The 19,463-nt window shown below is 39.9% G+C and overlaps 1 protein-coding gene across 1 annotated transcript in view; it reads left to right on the top strand.

Moving 5' to 3' along the window:
• Positions 1–9,359: 9,359 nt before the first annotated feature.
• Positions 9,360–19,463, top strand: part of LOC134577671 (sushi, nidogen and EGF-like domain-containing protein 1) — a 56,658-nt gene continuing 46,554 nt past the window's right edge. Inside the window, exons 1-3 of the mRNA XM_063436524.1 lie at positions 9,360–9,419; positions 11,776–11,820; positions 14,218–14,339. Of these exons, the coding sequence (XP_063292594.1) occupies positions 9,383–9,419; positions 11,776–11,820; positions 14,218–14,339 (204 nt within the window). The 5' untranslated portion in view covers positions 9,360–9,382. The remainder of the gene's footprint in view (positions 9,420–11,775; positions 11,821–14,217; positions 14,340–19,463) is intronic.

Below are 19,463 nucleotides of genomic sequence, written 5' to 3'. Positions count from 1 at the left end.
AACTCCATAAAAGGAAATAGAGAACGAGCAATTGAAGCCCAGCTAATTGAAAGCAGCGGATTGGAGGAACAAAATGAAAAGCCGGCGGGGGGTCTTTAAAAGACAGCTGCAGTTCCCAGAAGATTTGAAGCACTTCATTTTTACTCCTGAGGAAGTCTGAGACTACAGACGAAACGCGTAGAGTTATATAGAGTTGTAATTTTATTTGAATTATTTATTTGTTTTTCTGCCTAACACTTCTGCGAGGATCATCTTACTCCATATTGACGGGACATACAGAATTGCATTGATGGGCCTTTTTACATCTTTTAAATTGTAAGTGCAACCATTAAAGCTGATTTATACTTTATGACAGTAGTGTACTATGTTGTTTTTTATCTTTTGCATGCAATATCCATCATCCTAATTACGAGGAATTCGTGAGAATCTTCAAAATTGATGAGCCTGAAAATCACTTCAATTTTGTGAGTGTAAAAAACGGGCTACCTGTGAATTTACGTTAATCCCCTATGAGCGTGTTCTTTCTTTATTTTATAGGTTTAGGTATATCTTAATGTGATGTTAGTCTCAGTTAGTTATATTGGGTGTTAATGGGATCTTTCTTCCAATGTCTTACTAAGGGTTAATACGATGTTACTCCCAGTTAGTTATATTAGGTGTTACAGTGATCTTTCTTCCAATGTTATACTAAGGGTTAATATGATGTTAGTCTCAGTTAGTTATATAAGGTGTTACAGTGATCTTTCTTCCAATGTTATACTATGGGTTAATATGATGTTTCTCCCAGTTAGTTATATTAGGTGTTACAGTGATCTTTCTTCCAATGTCTTACTAAGGGTTAATATGATGTTACTCCCAGTTAGTTATATTAGGTGTTACAGTGATCTTTCTTCCAATGTCTTACTAAGGGTTAATATGATGTTACTCCCAGTTAGTTATATTAGGTGTTAATGGGATCTTTCTTCCAATGTTATACTAAGGGTTAATATGATGTTACTCTCAGTTAGTTATATTATGTGTTAATGGGATGTCTCTTACAATGTCATACTAAGAGTTAATATGATGTTACTCCCAGTTAGTTATATAAGGTGTTAATGGAATCTTTCTTCCAATGTCTTACTAAGGGTTAATATGATGTTAGTCTCAGTTAGTTATATTAGGTGTTAATGGGATCTTTCTTCCAATGTCTTACTAAGGGTTAATATGATGTTAGTCTCAGTTAGTTATATTAGGTGTTAATGGGATCTTTCTTCCAATGTCTTACTAAGGGTTAATATGATGTTACTCCCAGTTAGTTATATTAGGTGTTACAGTGATCTTTCTTCCAATGTCTTACTAAGGGTTAATATGATGTTACTCCCAGTTAGTTATATTAGGTGTTAATGGGATCTTTTTTCCAATGGTATACTAAGGGTTAATATGATGTTACTCTCAGTTAGTTATATTATGTGTTAATGGGATGCCTCTTCCAATGTCATACTAAGAGTTAATATGATGTTACTCCCAGTTAGTTATATAAGGTGTTAATGGGATCTTTCTTCCAATGTCTTACTAAGGGTTAATATGATGTTAGTCTCAGTTAGTTATATTAGGTGTTAATGGGATCTTTCTTCCAATGTCTTACTAAGGGTTAATATGATGTTAGTCTCAGTTAGTTATATTAGGTGTTAATGGGATCTTTCTTCCAATGTCATACTAAGGGTTAATGTGATGTTACTCTCAGTTAGTTATATTATGTGTTAATAGGATCTCTCTTCCAATGTCATACTAAGAGTTAATATGATGTTACTCCCAATTAGTTATATTAGGTGTTACAGTGATCTTTCTTCCAATGTTATACTAAGGGTTAATGTGATGTAAGTCTCAGTTAGTTATATTAGGTGTTAATGGGATCTTTCTTCCAATGTCATACTAAGGGTTAATATGATGTTAGTCTCAGTTAGTTATATTAGGTGTTAATGGGATCTTTCTTCCAATGTCATACTAAGGGTTAATATGATGTTACTCCCTGTTAGTTATATTAGGTGTTACAGTGATCTTTCTTCCAATGGGGTTAATGTGATGTTACTCTCAGTTAGTTATATTATGTGTTAATGGGATCTCTCTTCCAATGTCATACTAAGAGTTAATATGATGTTACTCCCAATTAGTTATATTAGGTGTTACAGTGATCTTTCTTCCAATGTTATACTAAGGGTTAATGTGATGTAAGTCTCAGTTAGTTATATTAGGTGTTAATGGGATCTTTCTTCCAATGTCATACTAAGGGTTAATATGATGTTAGTCTCAGTTAGTTATATTAGGTGTTAATGGGATCTTTCTTCCAATGTCATACTAAGGGTTAATATGATGTTACTCCCTGTTAGTTATATTAGGTGTTACAGTGATCTTTCTTCCAATGTCATACTAAGGGTAAATGTGATGTTACTCTCAGTTAGTTATATTATGTGTTAATGGGATCTTTCTTCCAATGTCTTACTAAGGGTTAATGTGATGTTACTCCCAGTTAGTTATATTATGTGTTAATGGGATCTTTCTTCCAATGTCTTACTAAGGGTTAATATGATGTTACTCCCAGTTAGTTATATTATGTGTTAATGGGATCTTTCTTCCAATGTCTTACTAAGGGTTAATATGATGTTACTCCCAGTTAGTTTTATTAGGTGTTAATGGCATCTTTCTTCCAATGTCATACTAAGAGTTAATATGCTGTTAGTCTCAGTAAGTTATATTAGGTGTTAATGGGATCTTTCTTCCAATGTCTTACTAAGGGTTAATGTGATGTTAGTCTCAGTTAGTTATATTATGTGTTAATGGGATCTTTCTTCCAATGTCTTACTAAGGGTTAATATGATGTTACTCCCAGTTAGTTATATTAGGTGTTAATGAGATCTTTCTTCAAAATTTATACTAAGGGTTAATATGCTGTTAGTCTCAGTAAGTTATATTAGGTGCTAATGGGATCTTTCTTCCAAGGTTATGCTAAGGGTTGATATGATGTTACTCCCAGTTAGTTATATTAGGTGTTAATGGGATCTTTCTTCCAATGTTATACTAAGGGTTAATATGATGTTACTCCCAGTTAGTTATAGTAGGTGTTACAGTGATCTTTCTTCCAATGTTATACTAAGGGTTAATATGATGTTAGTCTCAGTTAGTTATATTAGGTGTTACAGTGATCTTTCTTCCAATGTTATAATAAGGGTTAATATGATGTTACTCCCAGTTAGTTATATTAGGTGTTAATGGGATCTTTCTTCCAATGTCATGCTAAGGGTTAATGTGATGTTACTCCCAGTTAGTTATATTATGTATTAATGGGATCTTTTTTCCAATGTCTTACTAAGGGTTAATATGATGTTAGTCTCAGTTAGTTATATTAGGTGTTAATGGGATCTTTCTTCCAATGTCTTACTAAGGGTTAATATTATGTTACTCCAAGTTTGTTATATTAGGTGTTAATGGGATCTTTCTTCCAATGTCTTACTAAGGGTTAATACGATGTTACTCCCATTAGGTGTTAATGGGATATTTCTTCCAATGTCTTACTAAGGGTTAATATGATGTTACTCCCAGTTAGTTATATTAGGTGTTAATGGGATCTTTCTTCCAATGTCTTACTAAGGGTTAATACGATGTTACTCTCATTAGGTGTTAATGGGATATTTCTTCCAATGTCTTACTAAGGGTTAATATGATGTTACTCCCAGTTAGTTATATTAGGTGTTACAGTGATCTTTCTTCCAATGTTATACTAAGGGTTAATGTGATGTTACTCCCAGTTAGTTATATTGGGTGTTAATGGGATATTTCTTCCAATGTTATACTAAGGGTAAATATGACCTCTGTCCCATCACAGGAGCACAGATAGCATCAAGTTGTGTGTTATGTTGTATTGCATGGTATTATGCACCTGTGGATTGTAAGATTTGGTTAAATTGTTAGCTGTACAGTCACCAGCCAGGAAATAAAACACAAATAACAGGTAGAGGTGGGCCCTATCTTTGCTCCTGACACAGACAGAATTCAGCATTCCCTGGGATATCGAGTACTGGACATTTTACATATGACTGACCTCAGTCCTTGGCCCACGAGTGATCCTAGGGATGTTTGATACAACGCAGGAATGGATGAGGAGATAAAATTCCCAGGTAGGTCACTGAAACTACTTATCACTGTTTATTCATTTGTATTAATTTGTAGATAAACTTTTTAAATGAATGAATATTTTGAAAAACAAAATATTCTATTATTTTGATATATTTTTAATATATTGATATTTTTTTTACATGATCTTTTTCAATATTTTAATACTTAGAATAAAGAACTATAAGGTTTATCCAAAAATATTACATTAAATCTTAAATGTCGTGTGGAGTTTTCTTGTTTCTATTAGTAAAGATTGCTGGACTGGAGACATTCCAGTTTACAATAATGTCTGTAAAAATGATTGGAAATATAAAAGAAAAGGAAAATATAATGATTTTTGTGATTACCATACAGTAGTAACAGATACATTTTATAAAATATAATCAAACTAATAAAAGATTAAAGCAGGTTAAAGGGAATTACACCAGAAAAAGTCACTTACGTTTGAGTGAAGATTAGATTTCATTTTCCTGTCATTCTCTGTGTTATGGAAATTAAGATTAAGATACGTAACAATCAAATAGGAGTCATGACAAGAATACACATGCAAAGCGGGATGCTGTGTTAGTAAAGGTTCTAATAGGAACTCCTGTGGGAATTGGCCTCATTTTTAAAAAATAAAAGGAACGTCAGGCTATTACAATATATATTAGAGGATGACATTCTCCAAAATTGTTAATCTAACAGGGATGGCTAAACATGGGTAGTGTAGGTCATACAACAGGCATAGAGTGTCGAGGAATGCATGTCCTAAAAAGCAAATCAAACCTCTTGGAAATAAAGGAGAGAAACGAAATATAGGTGGAATGACACAGGCTGCGCTATTATAGAAAACAAAATAAGCGGTGGCGCTGCTGGGTTCTTTGCCTAGGATAAAGAAGCAGAAAGTCCAGCACTATAACCAGGATGGTAGCTGTAATTGAATAGATCCTTCTGTGCTATGTAGGTAAGTTTCCCCAGCAGGAATGTGGATATCGAAAGGGGGTGGTTGCGGAGCATCAGGTGCGTTGCATTTCAGAGCGGACTACATGTCAGGAGATTGTCCGCCTCTCCCTGCCACCAGGTAGCCTTCCACGCTAAGCCGCACAGTCAAACTGCGGTATTACTCATAAGAATTGTGCGGAACTTGTATCCAAAGGCTCCCACTTGATTCATCAGTAATCTACCAACATGCAAGGCTGTAAATATCATGAGTTTAGGCAGTAAAATCCGAACATAAACTCGGCTATGTCGGACTCTCAAATAATAAGTCCTGCCATCTTGGCTGTCAGGACCGGTGCCCAAGATTATAAATCTGAATTTTAGAAAGATATGAAAAAAGATTCTCAGAACTGGGCAAGATGTTACATTACACAGAGGGGCTGGGTGGAGACAAACAGACACAGACAGGCTCGGGAAGGGGGAAAACAGAGACAATGAGGGGTTGGGGGTGGGGCTGAAGAGACAGAAAGGACTTGGGCTACAGAAAGAGAAAAAGAGAGGCTGGGGAAGGGGAAAAAAAGAGACAGACATAGAGGGATTGGGGAAGGGGTGAAAAAAACAGACAAGGTAATAGGGAAGGGGCAAAAGAGACAGACAGGTGCTGTGGGGATAAAAAGATAAGTTCCTAGGGGGAAGTGACACACGGGGACAGGAATAATGATACACACTTAAGGGGCTGGGGAAGTGGCAAAAGAGATAAAGAAGGGATAAGAAGGGGCAAAAGAGACACAGAGGCTGAGGAAAGATATCCAGAGGGGCTAGGGGAGAAAGGGACAAGAGTTGGGGAAGGGGCAAAAGAGACAGACATCAGTTGGGGGGGGGGGCACAAAGTGGCACAGAAGGGTTGGGGAACAGTCAAAAGAGACAGACAGGGACTAGGGAAGAGCAAAAGAGATAGACCGTGGCTGGGAGACACAAAGAAACACAGAGGGACTATGGGGAGACAAAGACAAAGTGCTGGGAGAAGAGAAACACAAAAGGGGCTGGGGACAAATGAAAAACAGTGAGGCTTGGGGAGAAAGAGAAACACAGAGGGTCTGGAGAGAAAGAGAAAGAGGGGCTAGAGATTGGACAAAAGAGAAAAACATAGGCTGGGGGGAGACAGAGACACAGAGACACAGACAAACATGATTCTGGAGAGATGGATGGATGGATAGATGGTTGAATAGATGGATGGTATATGGAGGGAGGAAGGTAATGATGGGTGAGTGGATGTATAGATGAATAGGTGGGTGGGTGGATGGAGGGATGGGTGGATGAAGGGAGGGATGGATGGATTGGTGGATGGGTAAATGGAGGGAGGGATGGATGGATGGATGGGTGAATGGAGGGAGGGAGGTAAGGATGGGTAGGTGGTTGGGGGGATGGATGGGTGGGTGAATGAATGGAGGGAGGAATGGAATGGATGGATAGGTGAATGGGTAAATGGAGGGAGGGATGGATAGGTGAATGGGTGAATGGAGGGATGGATAGGTGGATGGGTGAATGTAGGGAGGGGTGGATGGGTGAATGGAGTGAGGGAGGCAAGAATGGGTGGTTGGGCAGATGGATGGGTGGATAGGTGAGTGGGTGGAGAATAATTGTATTAAAGAGTGTAACGGGTTACTCAAAGTGCCATGACCAATTCAGTAAATTGAAGGGATCATGGTGCTGGAATCCGTATGTGCAGCATTCCATTAAGAAAACACAGTATGAAACGCTGCACAGAGAGATTTTATTTTGCTAACAGAGGTGTAACTCCACCCCCAGCAGCATCTTCAGCCAGCCTGGAATAAGAGTTTGGTACTGGCTAATGTCAATTCTGTGCATATTCTATGCACAGAGGGTCATTCATTGGCTGAGAGTGATCAGCTGATGCTCTCAGCCAATTAGTGGATGGAAGGATCAGCATTCTGCAGCTCTGGAGAAGGCGGATGTTGTCACCGGCCATTACCAGAGGCTCAGCACCCAGCAGGGTCACAGGTCACATTGTAAAACGGTTTGCCCCATTATCAGGGGATGGTGCCAGGACACTCCTCACAATATAAACATTACAGCAGGCTGCAGCGGCTATGTAACGTGGAGTAATTATTTCATGTTGATCTAGCGTGTAAAGATCTCCTTAATATAAAGGTTCAATGGACGCTGATACATAAGGAGAGCTTTAAAAATGAATATTGTACAGGTGGATATTGTGTCCTTAAAAATGGTAATGTGCAGTTCTACACGTACTCCACATTGCTCACAGATACAACATTCATTCACAATCGGTATGTGAATCAAAGCAGAAATAAACAAAAGAAAAACAATCTCAAAATAACCCAAACAGAATGAAACCAGCTGTCAGATACCGGTTTCTCCAGTTCGGTTTAGATTTACTCTGTCTCGTCTTAAAACCCACTTTACACAACGAAGCAGTTAATATGCAGCAGCAATTCCTTGTCGCATAATAAGTAGAAAAAGGGAAGAAAATATATGGGTTCCACCAAACTGGGATTGCTGAGAATTGACTGCAGGAATGAGGATTTTGGACAAAACGGAAACGTTCCACTACTAAAATTATCAGTTATCGTGTTCAGATAATTTGGTCAAAAAATGGAAATTCTCTTCAATTCTTTACTATTTAATTTTTTGTTAAAAAACAAAGATTTTTTTTTTTTTTAAAGGTTTGGTTGTTTAAGTTTTAATTTGTTTAAAAAGCATGGTATGCAATGTCACTTTAATTGATATGAATCATTATAAAAAATGGATTGTTGATGGAAAGAGAATTCTAACTCAAGGTGACGTTCCTCCATTTTAATTTAATTTGGACATTGCTTTAGATTACGGTTTTTATATCAGCATTAACGTAATGTTAAACCCTGATCCGGAGATAAAATACTAACTTTTTGTAAGTTACTGTATTGATATAATTATCATCTCAAATTATTTAGCTAGAAAAAAAGGTCCATTTAGCTTAGCACCAGTTTTAACGTACATCCTGCTATCAGTTTTATTTTAACTGTAAAATCCCACAAACTGGCTGCATTGTACATTCTGATCGTCTGTGTAACTGGTACCATTTTCTCCAAAACCCTACTATAGCATTATATGCACTGGTTGTATTGGAGTATTGGTTGTATCTAATAGAGAATTCCATTTTCCAATGGCATTTAGCGTTGAACATTTGATACAATGTTTAGTAAATTAGTTTGTGTTAATTATAGAGGGGTGGGTTTAGGAGCACCTGTGTGTTAATGACTCAATTCCGTGACCTTTAAATATTCTGAAGTAACCTGAAAGACGTGTAACTCCAGAAAAATTCCCAAGCTCCCATCGCCTCATCTATGCCTACCCACCCATCGCAAGAAGCAGTCCTATAGGCAGTATCTATCAATCTCTACTCGGATCTGAGACACAGGATGCCTCACCTCTGCTATCGGATTTATTAAGGAATAGCAGGAGAGATCCGCTAACATTCGCTCGCTGTTACACAGGTATTCGGTCAGTGTTTATAGTTTGTTTATTTTTGTTCTGTTCGCATCACATTCAAATTAACGATTATAAGGTTACCTGCAGACTGTCGGCTTTAATTGAAAGGTAATCGCCATATTCGAATTCAGGCAGGTATAGATATAACCTAAACACAGCACTTGTGAAATCATCAGCAAATGGCTGGATACAAAGATGTACTTACCTGATGACGACACGAGGAGGAAGGTAAGTGTATCTCCTTCCTCCCCGATGACGATATTGTGTAAGTGGATTTGTATCTGCCAGGAGGGGCCCTTGTCTAAGTGACAGATTGCTTTAAGATATGAAATATTCAGAAACCTTTATTGATATCCATAATAATGTGTTACATTTATTATAAAGTATTTCATCATTCACTGCTCTGAAACGGACTGTAAAGTATATCAGAGAGTTAGTTATTTTACGGCAATGTTTCTGCTCAACGCGGCATATTTGCATTAATAGTGGCGCAGCCAGCCGCAGGTTGAAATATCCTGTATATGATGAGAAAAGACCTCTCAAAGGGGGTTTTAAACTGTCTTTTGGAAATGGCTTCTTCCTTCTGATTATCATTTTGGTAGATGTTGGTTAAAACGAGGGCATTTGCCTCTTTATCGTTGCTTGTAATTATTAGATAACACTGTAAGGCAATTCGTTATTCAACACATTAGTCTATCTATGTTGTTAATACAGTTTGCAAATGTTCTGTTTTTTTTTAGATTGACATGAATGGTTTCCTGGGTCCATATTCCTGTGTGTTCCTGAACGTACTGCATCGACAATGGATCTGATTTGTATGGTTTTCCTTCTTGTTCTGGGTGAGTGGCTGAATCTAATTCCATGCATCTTACTGATCGTTTGTTCTCAACCACACATAGATCATGCCTTTCCTACCCTTCAGACATTCTCCCCGGCTACTGACCAGGAGGTGGCTGCTCTTCTCTTCTCCTCTCGCCCCACCACTTGCCCACTCGATCCTGTCCCATCTCACCTTATTAGATCTCTCTCCACTTGTCTCGTGCCTTCCTTAACCCCTTAAGGACACATGGCATGTGTGACATGTCATGATTCCCTTTTATTCCAGAAGTTTGGTCCTTAAGGGGTTAATGCACATATTCAACTGCTCTCTCTCTTCTGGCATTGTCCCTGCTGACCTTAAACATGCCACTATAGTACCTTTACTAAAAAAAACATCCCTCAACCCGTCCACCCCCTCTAACTATTGTCCCATATCCCTGCTCCCTTTTTCCTCAAAGCTTCTGGAAAGACTTGTCTTTACCCGTGTGTCTCATTTCCTCAATTCCAACTCTTTCCTTGACCCTCTTCAATCTGGCTTCCGCCCTCTCCACTCTACTGAGACTGCGCTTATCAAAGTTACTAACGACCTAATCGCAGCTAAATCCAAAGGCCACTACTCCATACTAATTCTTCTTGACCTCTCTGCGGCCTTTGACACCGTTGATCATGCTCTCCTTCTTCAAACTCTTCAATCACTTGGTCTCTGTGCTCTCGTGGTTTTCCTCTTATCTCTCCCAACGCTCATTCAGTGTCTCCTTTTCTAATGATACCTCCTTCCCTCGTCCTGTCTCGGTTGGAGTCCCCCAAGGCTCTGTCCTTGGTCCCCTTCTATTTTCTCTTTATACATCTCTTGGCAAACTTATTACCTCTTTTGGATTCCACTACCACCTGTACACTGATGACACCCAGTTATATCTCTCCTCCCCGGACCTCTCTGCTGCCATCCTGCAACGTGTCACTGCTTGCCTTTCTTCCATCTCTGACTGGATGTCCTACCGCTTTCTGAAACTCAATCTCTCTAAAACTGAGCTCCTTGTCTTTCCTCCTCCTAATACTGATCCTCCTCTTTCGCTCTCCCTTCAAGTTTGTGGTACCCACATCAGTCCATCCTTGAAAGTGCGCTGTCTTGGTGTCATACTTGATTCTGGCCTTACCTTTGAGCCTCACATCCAGCATGTTGCCAAATCCTGTAGATTCCATCTTAAAAACATCCGCCCCTGTCTTACACAAGATACTACCAAGGAGCTTGTCCATGCTCTAGTAATTTCCCGCATGTATTATTGTAACCCTCTCCTGATTGGTCTTCCCAAAAGCCGTACTGCACCGCTACAGTCCATAATGAACGCTGCTGCCAGACTGATTTTCCACTCTAGTCGGTTCTCTCGCACCTCACCCCTCTGCCAGTCCTTACATTGGCTTCCTGTATGCTAAAGGAGTCAATTCAAGGTACTAATTCACACCTATAGAGCACTGAACAACTCTAGCCCCTCTTATATCTCCTCACAGATCCATAGGTATGTCCCTTCTCGGTCTCTCTGCTCTGCCCGTGACCACCTCCTCTCTGTTGTCTGCACCTGTATGGCCAACTCACGCTTGCAGGACTTCTTGCGTCCTGGAATTGCCTGCCTACCGCCATCAGACTTTCCCCTAGTCTTGTATCTTTTAAGAAGTGCCTTAAAAACCATCTCATTAGGAAAGCTTATGGCCTCCAAGACTAACCCTTACCTCACATACCTGTCTCTTGCTCTCTCCTAAAGGGCAGCCCACCTTTTTTGACTGCAAATTCCTGTCCTAATGTGTTTTACACCCACCTCCTATAGAATGTAAGCTCGATCGAGCAGGGTCCTCTTCAACCTATTGTTCCTGTAAGTTTTTTTTTGTAATTGTCCTATTTATAGTTAAATCCCCTCTCATAATATTGTAAAGCGTTACGGAATCTGTTGGCGCTATATATATGGCAATAATAATAATAATAATAATAATATTACCTAATACCTCACTATTACCTAATACCTCAGGGTTACCTTGCTGGTACCTCACGGTTACCTTGGTAACACCTCATTAGGTCTTTCATAAATAATGTGGTTCACACTCAGAATGAAATTGCCCTAGTGGTGAGAATAACAGTAACCTTCTGTGTGTGTCACTGAGCGAGCAATGAGTTTATAGCTGAAATTATTGTTTTTATTTGCAAAGAGTGCAATGGGTGGGACGGAGCAGCTAATTTCAACTGAATTTATTCATGGAGTGCCCATTGAAGGACTGGCTAAATTTATCATAAAATCTGAAAAAGTAATATTTACGTAGTATTTTTTCATTAAAGTAGAGTAGAAACAACTTAAAAATCTTATCTTTTCATATTTTCATTTTTTGTAGCTGGACCCAGCATACGACAAACGGCATCAACAAACACGTCCTCAGGTAAATTAGTTGACACTCTTAACACCATTGCTTGTAAGACTGACTTAGAGCTGTGTTTACCCCCATACTGATAGAAATGTAATATACCGTAACGGTGATAGTCAAACCATCTCCTTATTGGGAAAGCTGAGCCCTCTTTATCTTCACAGACGATGATGTCACATCTTAACTGAAGACTAAGGATGAAGAACATTTAAGCAAAAAAAACCAAAAGGATGATCTATCCTAACCCTACTTTAGGTTAGAACAATCCCTATCACACTTTAAAATCTCACTATTTAACACTCTGTTGTTGACAATCATGAAGAGATGCCTTAATATCCATTTCTACCATGTTTTATTTATTTGTTTGATTATATGTTTATGTTGGACTGAGTTAGGTGTTTGCCGGTAGTTGTATATAGTTAGATGTGACTGCCGGTCGCAGTATTTAGTTAGATGTGACTGCCGGTAGTTAGGTGTTTGCCAGTCGCAGTATTTAGTTAGATGTGACTGCCGGTAGCTGGGTGTTTGCCGGTCGCAGTATGTAGTTAGATGTGACTACCGGTAGTTAGATGTGACTGCCGGTCGCAGTATTAGTTAGATGTGACTACCGGTAGTTAGATGTGACTGCCGGTAGTTAGATGTGACTACCGGTAGTTAGATGTGACTGCCGGTAGTGATATGTAGTTAGATGTATTTGCCGGTAGTTAGGTGTTTGCCAGTAGGAGTATGTAGTTAGATGTATTTGCTGGTGGTTAGGTTTTTGCCGGTTGCAGAACCAGGTTAGGTTTTTGCCGGTTGCTCCGGATACAGTGTGTCTGTGCGTGTGCTGGGGATGCAGTGTGTGTCTGTGGATTGGCTTCCTATGTGCAGCACACTGTGTGGGCAATGTAGCCAATTATGACACTTACCCTCGCTGTATCCCTGGTGGTGTGGCTCTGACTGGAATGGAGTCTGAACTGTCTCCTAGCAGCTCTGCTCCTCACATCCTCTCCACTGTTTGTCCACTCCCGACTCCTTGTGCCCCGCTCCTGGCTGCTCTGTGCACCTGACTCCTGTACTGCCCTCCCTCTCCATGTCTGGCTATCTGCCGCTCCGACATCTTATATCAGCCAGCCCACTGCCCTGCTGAAAAGTGTAAAGTAAATCACTGAAGTTCTGGCACATGCTGAGTTAAGGCCCTGGGGAGTCAGCACAGCTCAATGGACAAGGGCACATGTATGAGTGTGGGGATGGTGCTAGTGATTGGCTGTATGTGTTTAGGGGAGTGGTTATGGGTTTGTAGTGGGGCAGGGATTTCATTCAGTAACAATATGTTCAGATACCGGTAATTTACATGGAATTGTAACATGACTCAGTGCCTTTGGGATTCTGGCCAGCAAACAACTTCCCTCCCACCCTAATTTTCTGTTTTTGTTCTGTCACAGCTAGCGGGGAGCGTGTCCTTGCCAACAGGGTTGGGGAGCAGATGGAATGTCAGGAGATGGACATGGTGGGTCTCAACCTCCCCTGCTCTGTAAGATAAACTTTTAAGTTACCGAATAGGATGTGCCCACCAAGCAAAAAGCCGGCTGGTGGTAGAGCATTTAAGATGATGGGAATTGTAGGTTTGGACGAGGAGGGGGGGGGGGGGGGGGGGGCGAGACACCAGTGGGTAAAGTTAGGCACCTGGTTAAGTTCGTTGGCAAGGACGGTTATTTAAGTTGGAGGCTGTAGGGCAATAAGTGTAATTTATATGTTAATTATGGTATGTATATATATATATATTTATGTGTTTATTTATATTTGAATTAAAGAAAAATAATAAAGTTCAGATGAGTCCTACAGTTGTAAGTTTAATAAATGCTGTGGCCTGTTTCATCCAATATTCGTTGTTTGTCATTATTCGGGGGAGAATTGGGGTAGTCTCCTTACTCTTAGTCGCACCACATTCCCCGCTACGTACATACATGTCAGAGAGCTAGAACTACAGTGAGAAACGTGTCCCTGGCCAACTCTAGCTCAGCTTCCCCCTCCTAATGACTCCATATAAAAAAAATAAAAAAAATTGGGGCAGCATCTCAGCCGGCCCACCTAGTCAGTGGGGTTGATCAGGGAAGAAAGGACCTTCTCTAACTGCTGTTGGCCAAAGACAGGGACGGCCACCCATGTCTGAGTGCCGCCTGGAGCCATGGTCCCACCTGCCCTGGGTATTGGCCAAGCAGAGGTGCACTCCTAACATTTAACTGGAATTTTCCACAGAAAAAGGAGAACAATTTCTAAAATAGCAGCAATAATGCAGAAACCCCTCCTAAAGCCATTCTATTCTGAATGCTTAGCTATATCTAAAGAGAATCTGCTACTTATTTGCACATTCCCTCTTTCATGGTGATCGCATAAAAACACAGGATTTATATGAAATATTTCTGTCTTTAGTTCTCTATCCATATGGACCCTCTGTCAATGATGTTCTACTGCCGCCAACATACGATAGTCTAGAAGATATTGAGACTCCCACCCCGATTCCACTCTTTGGAAGTTCTTTCTCTACAGTATATGTAAGTATGACTGCAATCAACAAACGTATATAGAAATCGTGTATGTGAAGGAGGGGTTTATCCCCGAATATTTCAATAAATGATGAATGAATATGAAAATCACTGCATCTTGTTCTGAATTAAAAAAAATACTATAAGTACTAAACAACTTTTGCCTGTGTGTGTGTGTGTGTGTGTATATATATATATATATATGTGTGTGTTTATATTTATTTATGTGTGTATATATGTATAATCTTCATATCTATATAACAAAACACATTTTCTCTAAATAATGTTCTCCCTTCTATTTTACACTTTCACACTAACTTCTCTCATTCTCACCTTCTGCTCACCTGTCCCTGGCAACACCATCTTCATTGCTTCCACTTTACTCTGCTTCCCTCTCTATTCATCCCATGCACTCTACACATACCTTTGCAGACTATCTCCTCCAACTCCTCCCAAATCCTCTATATACATATCCTCCTACAAAACTTTCAAATCCTACTCCCACCTCCTCTTCCTTTCTGTCCTTCGGCTCCTAGCAGCTGGTGATGTCTCTCCAAACCCCGGTCCCACCTCGGTAAACCCAACACCTACTAACTCAGGGAACCACACCAATCTCATACCCATTTCATTTTACTCTTCCTCTAAATCCTCCTTCAATACTGCCACCTGGAATGCATGCTCTGTTTGCAATATTATGAAATCCACTGCTGTCCACGACCTCTTCATCTTTTGTTCCCTAGATTTACTAGCCTTAACAGAAACATGGCTCTCCCCCTCTGACACTGCTACCCCTGCATCTTTATCCTTTGGTAGCCTTCAACTTACCCACAATCAAAGACATTCTTAATGTAAAGGTGGTGGTGTAGGGTTTCTACTCTCACCTCACTTTTCCTTCAAACCTCTGGCCACCTCCGTCCCCGTCCCTCTCTTTTTTCATCATTTGAAATTAATTAAATTTGCTTTTTCAAACCTTTCTTTGCTAACATTGCCATTATTTATCGCCCCCTGGTTCCCCTCGCCTCTTCCTTGACCACTTTGCTGTCTGGTTACCCTACTTCCTCTCTTCTAATATTCCATCCCTAATTCTCAGGGACTTCAATAATCCCATTAACCCACCTTTGACCTCTGCAGCCCCTAAACTACTTTTAATTACTTGGGCTCTATTGGGCTATCACAGTGAGTTAATTATCCCACTCATGAAACTGGCAATACTCTTACGCTTATTTTCTCTTATACATGTACAGTGTCTAATATCAGCAATACTCCATTTCCTCTCTCTGATCACCAGCTCGTATCATTTGCTCTCAAGTACCTAACCTCCCTCAACTCAGGAGGAACCTTAATTCTATTGACCTCCAGCAGCTGTCAGATGATTTTGATTCACAATTCCTATCCCTCTCCTGTCCCTTACTGGCAATCTCCACATATAACACTACCCTCACCTCTGCCTTGAACACTGCAGCCCCGCTCGAAGCATGCACCTCAAGGAGGACATGCCCCCAACCGTGGCATACTAAATCAACACACTATCTGCAAAGATGCTACAGTTGTGCTGAACGCTTCCCAGTCAGACTTTCTCCATTATAGATTCCTATTATGTTCATACAGCGCAGATCTTGCCCTTGCCAAACAGTCATACTTTTCCTCTCTCATTAGTTCATGTTCCTGCAATCCCAGACGTCTCTTTGACACTTTCAATTCTCTTCTTCACCCTGCTGTGGCCACCCCCCAAACTAACCTTACAGCTTTGCATGATACTTTACTGACAAGAGAATTCTCCCCTCCTTGCCTTTGTCTTTCTCGACCATTTTTCTCCCTGGCTACTGAACAAGAGGTAGCTGCGCTTCTCCTTTCCTCTCGCCCCACCACTTGCCTGCTTGATCCTGTCCCACCTAATCTTATCAGATCTCTCTCCTTGTCTTGTGCCGTCCTTAACACACATCTTCATCTGCTCTCTCTCTCTCTTCTGGAGTTGTCTCTGCTGACCTTAAACATGCCACTGTAGTACCCATCCTGAAAAAAACATCTCTCAACCCGTCCTCCCCCTCTTACTATGATCCCATATCCCTACCCCTTTTTCCTCAAAGCTTCTGGAAAGACTTGTCTTTACCCGTATGTTTCACTTCCTCAATTCCAACTCTCTCCTTGACCCTCTTCAATCTGGCTTCTGCCCTCTCCACTCTACTGAGACTGTGCTTACCAAAGTTACTAACGACCTAATTGCCGCTAAATCCAAACTAAATATTAACAAATCAATTAAGGAAGGAACATGCTAAAGCTAGGATTATTAACATTATCATGGATAGAGGAGTAGCTTCAAGTCCAAAGGACCTAGGGAACGCCTTTCTAGATTATTATTCCTCGTTAGATAATATTCCATCTAACACACAGAATAGGAAAGGTATTGGGACATATTTAAAAAAAGCTTAATTTACAAACTCTTAACTCTTAGAAGCTCCATATAGTACTGACAAAGTTTAAGAAGCAATAGCCAGATTAAAAAATAATATAACTCCAGACCAGATGGTTTATCCAATGTCAACAATTATATCTCCATATCTTTCTGATACATTTTAATGAAATCAAACGGAAAAGTATTTTCCTAACGAAATGTTACAAGCCCAAATAGTGCCCATCCCAAAAGAAGATAAAGATATAACTATAGTTATGAACTATAGACCTATATCACTTATTAATTGTGACACAAAAATATATTCTTCAATACTCGCTGAAAGATTGAAAGGAATAATGTAATTTTTAATACATTGAAACTAAGTGGGATTCATTCCAAATAGATATGCGAGCAATAACTGCAGGAAAATCATAGATATACTGAATTATATTGGGTCTAAAAGAATCCCCAGGTTGGCCCTGTCATTGGACGCTGAAAAAGCATTTGACAGGGTCAGCTGGGTTTTCTTACAAGAAGTATTACAAATGTTCAAGTTTGGAAATTTTATGATGGATGCAATAATGGCTATAAAAAAAGAAAAGTGTGTGTGGGGGGTTCCATACCAAGTAAATGTTGTTCTCTCTCAACTGAATTATCTAAAAAGAAAGAGGAAAAAAAAAAAGCAAATTTATTAAAGGAGGGAGAGAAAGAAGGAGAGGACAAGGGTATCAGGAGAGAATGTATTTTTGATTTATGTATGAATGTCTTTCTTTGTATATTACTCAATATATTCTTATATATGCAATCTCAAAAAAATGGAATAATTTGTTTGTATTTTATATGTATTGTCAAATAAAAATAAAAAAACAGAATGGGACATTATAAATATCTGGTTATGCCGTTTGGTTTGTGCAATGCTCCAGCAATATTTAAAGACCTGATCAGTGATGTCCTAAGAGAATACCTCCACACGTTCGTGTTGGTGAAAACCGTGCTTAAAACCTTGCTAAAAATGGCCTATACTGTAAATTAGAAAAGTGCCAGTTTGATCAAACTGAAGTACAGTTCCTCGGATATGTTATATCCCCCTCTGGTTTTAAGATGGACCCACGCAAACTGGATGCAGTATTACAGTGGCCATTACCCAAGGGTCTTAAAACCGCACTACGCTTTATTGGATTTGCTAATTATTATCGCAGGTTCACCAAAGGCTTCTCATCTGAAATTGGTCCCATCACCAACCTCATCCGAAAAGGAGCTAATAGTAATTCATGGGCAAAGGAAGCAATAGAGGCATTTGAAAAACTGAAATCTTTTTTTGTTTTAGCACATCCAGATCCCGCCAAACTGTTTATTTTAGAGGTCTATGCATCCGAGACAGGGGTAGGTGGTATCCTGTCTCAACGAAAAATCCCTGATAAACCTCTTCATCCCTGTGGGTTTTTTCCAATAAGTTATCACTTGCTGAGAGAAACTAGGACATCGGAAACAGGGAATTAGTTTCCATTATTCTAGCTTTTAAAGAATGGAGGCATCTCTTAGAAGATTCCAAAGAGCAACTTTTGATTTTCATGGATCATAAAAACGTATGGCTACGAAAGATTCGGAATTGTCTTCTCCGCTCCTTTTGTGCCATAATAGCAGATCAAACTCAGGCACCAGCAGAGAAGCCATCTAATAAACTGTTTGTCTCACCATCACAAAGATCTGAGATACTCCGGTTATACCATGATGCCGTAACAGCTGGACATCCTGGTATACACAAAACCCTCTCTGCCATTACTAGAAAGTTTTGGTGGCCGTCACTTAGAGGTTATATCAAGTAGTATGTGGGAGCATGTGGATTTTGTGCTTGGTCCAAGGTTCCCCACAAATCAACTCCTGGGTTGTTACACCCACTTCCAATACCAGACACTCCGTAGACCCACCTGGCCATGGATTTCATTGTTGATCTCCCGAATTCTAATGGGTATAGAACTATCCTTATGATAGTATGGTAGTTTCTCGAAGATGGCACATTTTATACCTCTCAAAAAATCTGCCATCTTCCCAGGATCTTGTCCAAGTATTCTTCCGTGAAATCTTTAGGCTACATAGGATACCAAAAAACATAGTCTCTGACAGAGGTACCCAATTTATTTCCAGATTTTGGTGTGCTTTCTGCAAACAGTTGGGCATAGAACTTTCATTTTTTCTCTTTGTATCACCTCAGACCAATGGGGCGGCGGAGAGAGCCAATCAAGCCTAAGAGTCTTATTTACGTTGCTTTATTGATGCCAATCAGACTAACTAGTCAGAACTCCTGCCCATGGCTGAAATTGCTAGAAACAACGCAACCCACAAGTCCTCTACTCTCAGTCCTTTTTTTGTAAATAATGGTAATCACCCCACTGTATCACCTTCTGATTTTTCAGAAACTGACATTTCTGCTTTATCCATGACACTTGGACTTCGGTACACAAAGCGTTACAATCGGCCTTCAGACGTTCTAAAGTTCAGGCAGACAAGCGGCGTGGTGCCAATCCGGTCTACCAAGTTGGGGACAGGGTATGGCTTTCCATGCGTCATATCAAATTGAAAGTACCTTCCATGAAACTGGCTCCTCGCTTTATAGGTCCTTTCTGAGTCCTTTGGCGCATTAATCCTGTGTCGTACTCTCTCACCTTTCGTGCACATTTGCGGATATCGAACACATTCCATGTGTCTTTGTTGAATCTGCTTACTTGCAACTGGTACACTAA

The sequence above is a fragment of the Pelobates fuscus genome, chromosome 11, assembly GCF_036172605.1.
Source record: "Pelobates fuscus isolate aPelFus1 chromosome 11, aPelFus1.pri, whole genome shotgun sequence".
In the NCBI taxonomy this organism is placed as follows: domain Eukaryota; kingdom Metazoa; phylum Chordata; class Amphibia; order Anura; family Pelobatidae; genus Pelobates; species Pelobates fuscus.
The sequence above is the reverse complement of the archived record's forward strand: the minus strand, read 5'-3'. Positions and strand labels throughout refer to the sequence as shown.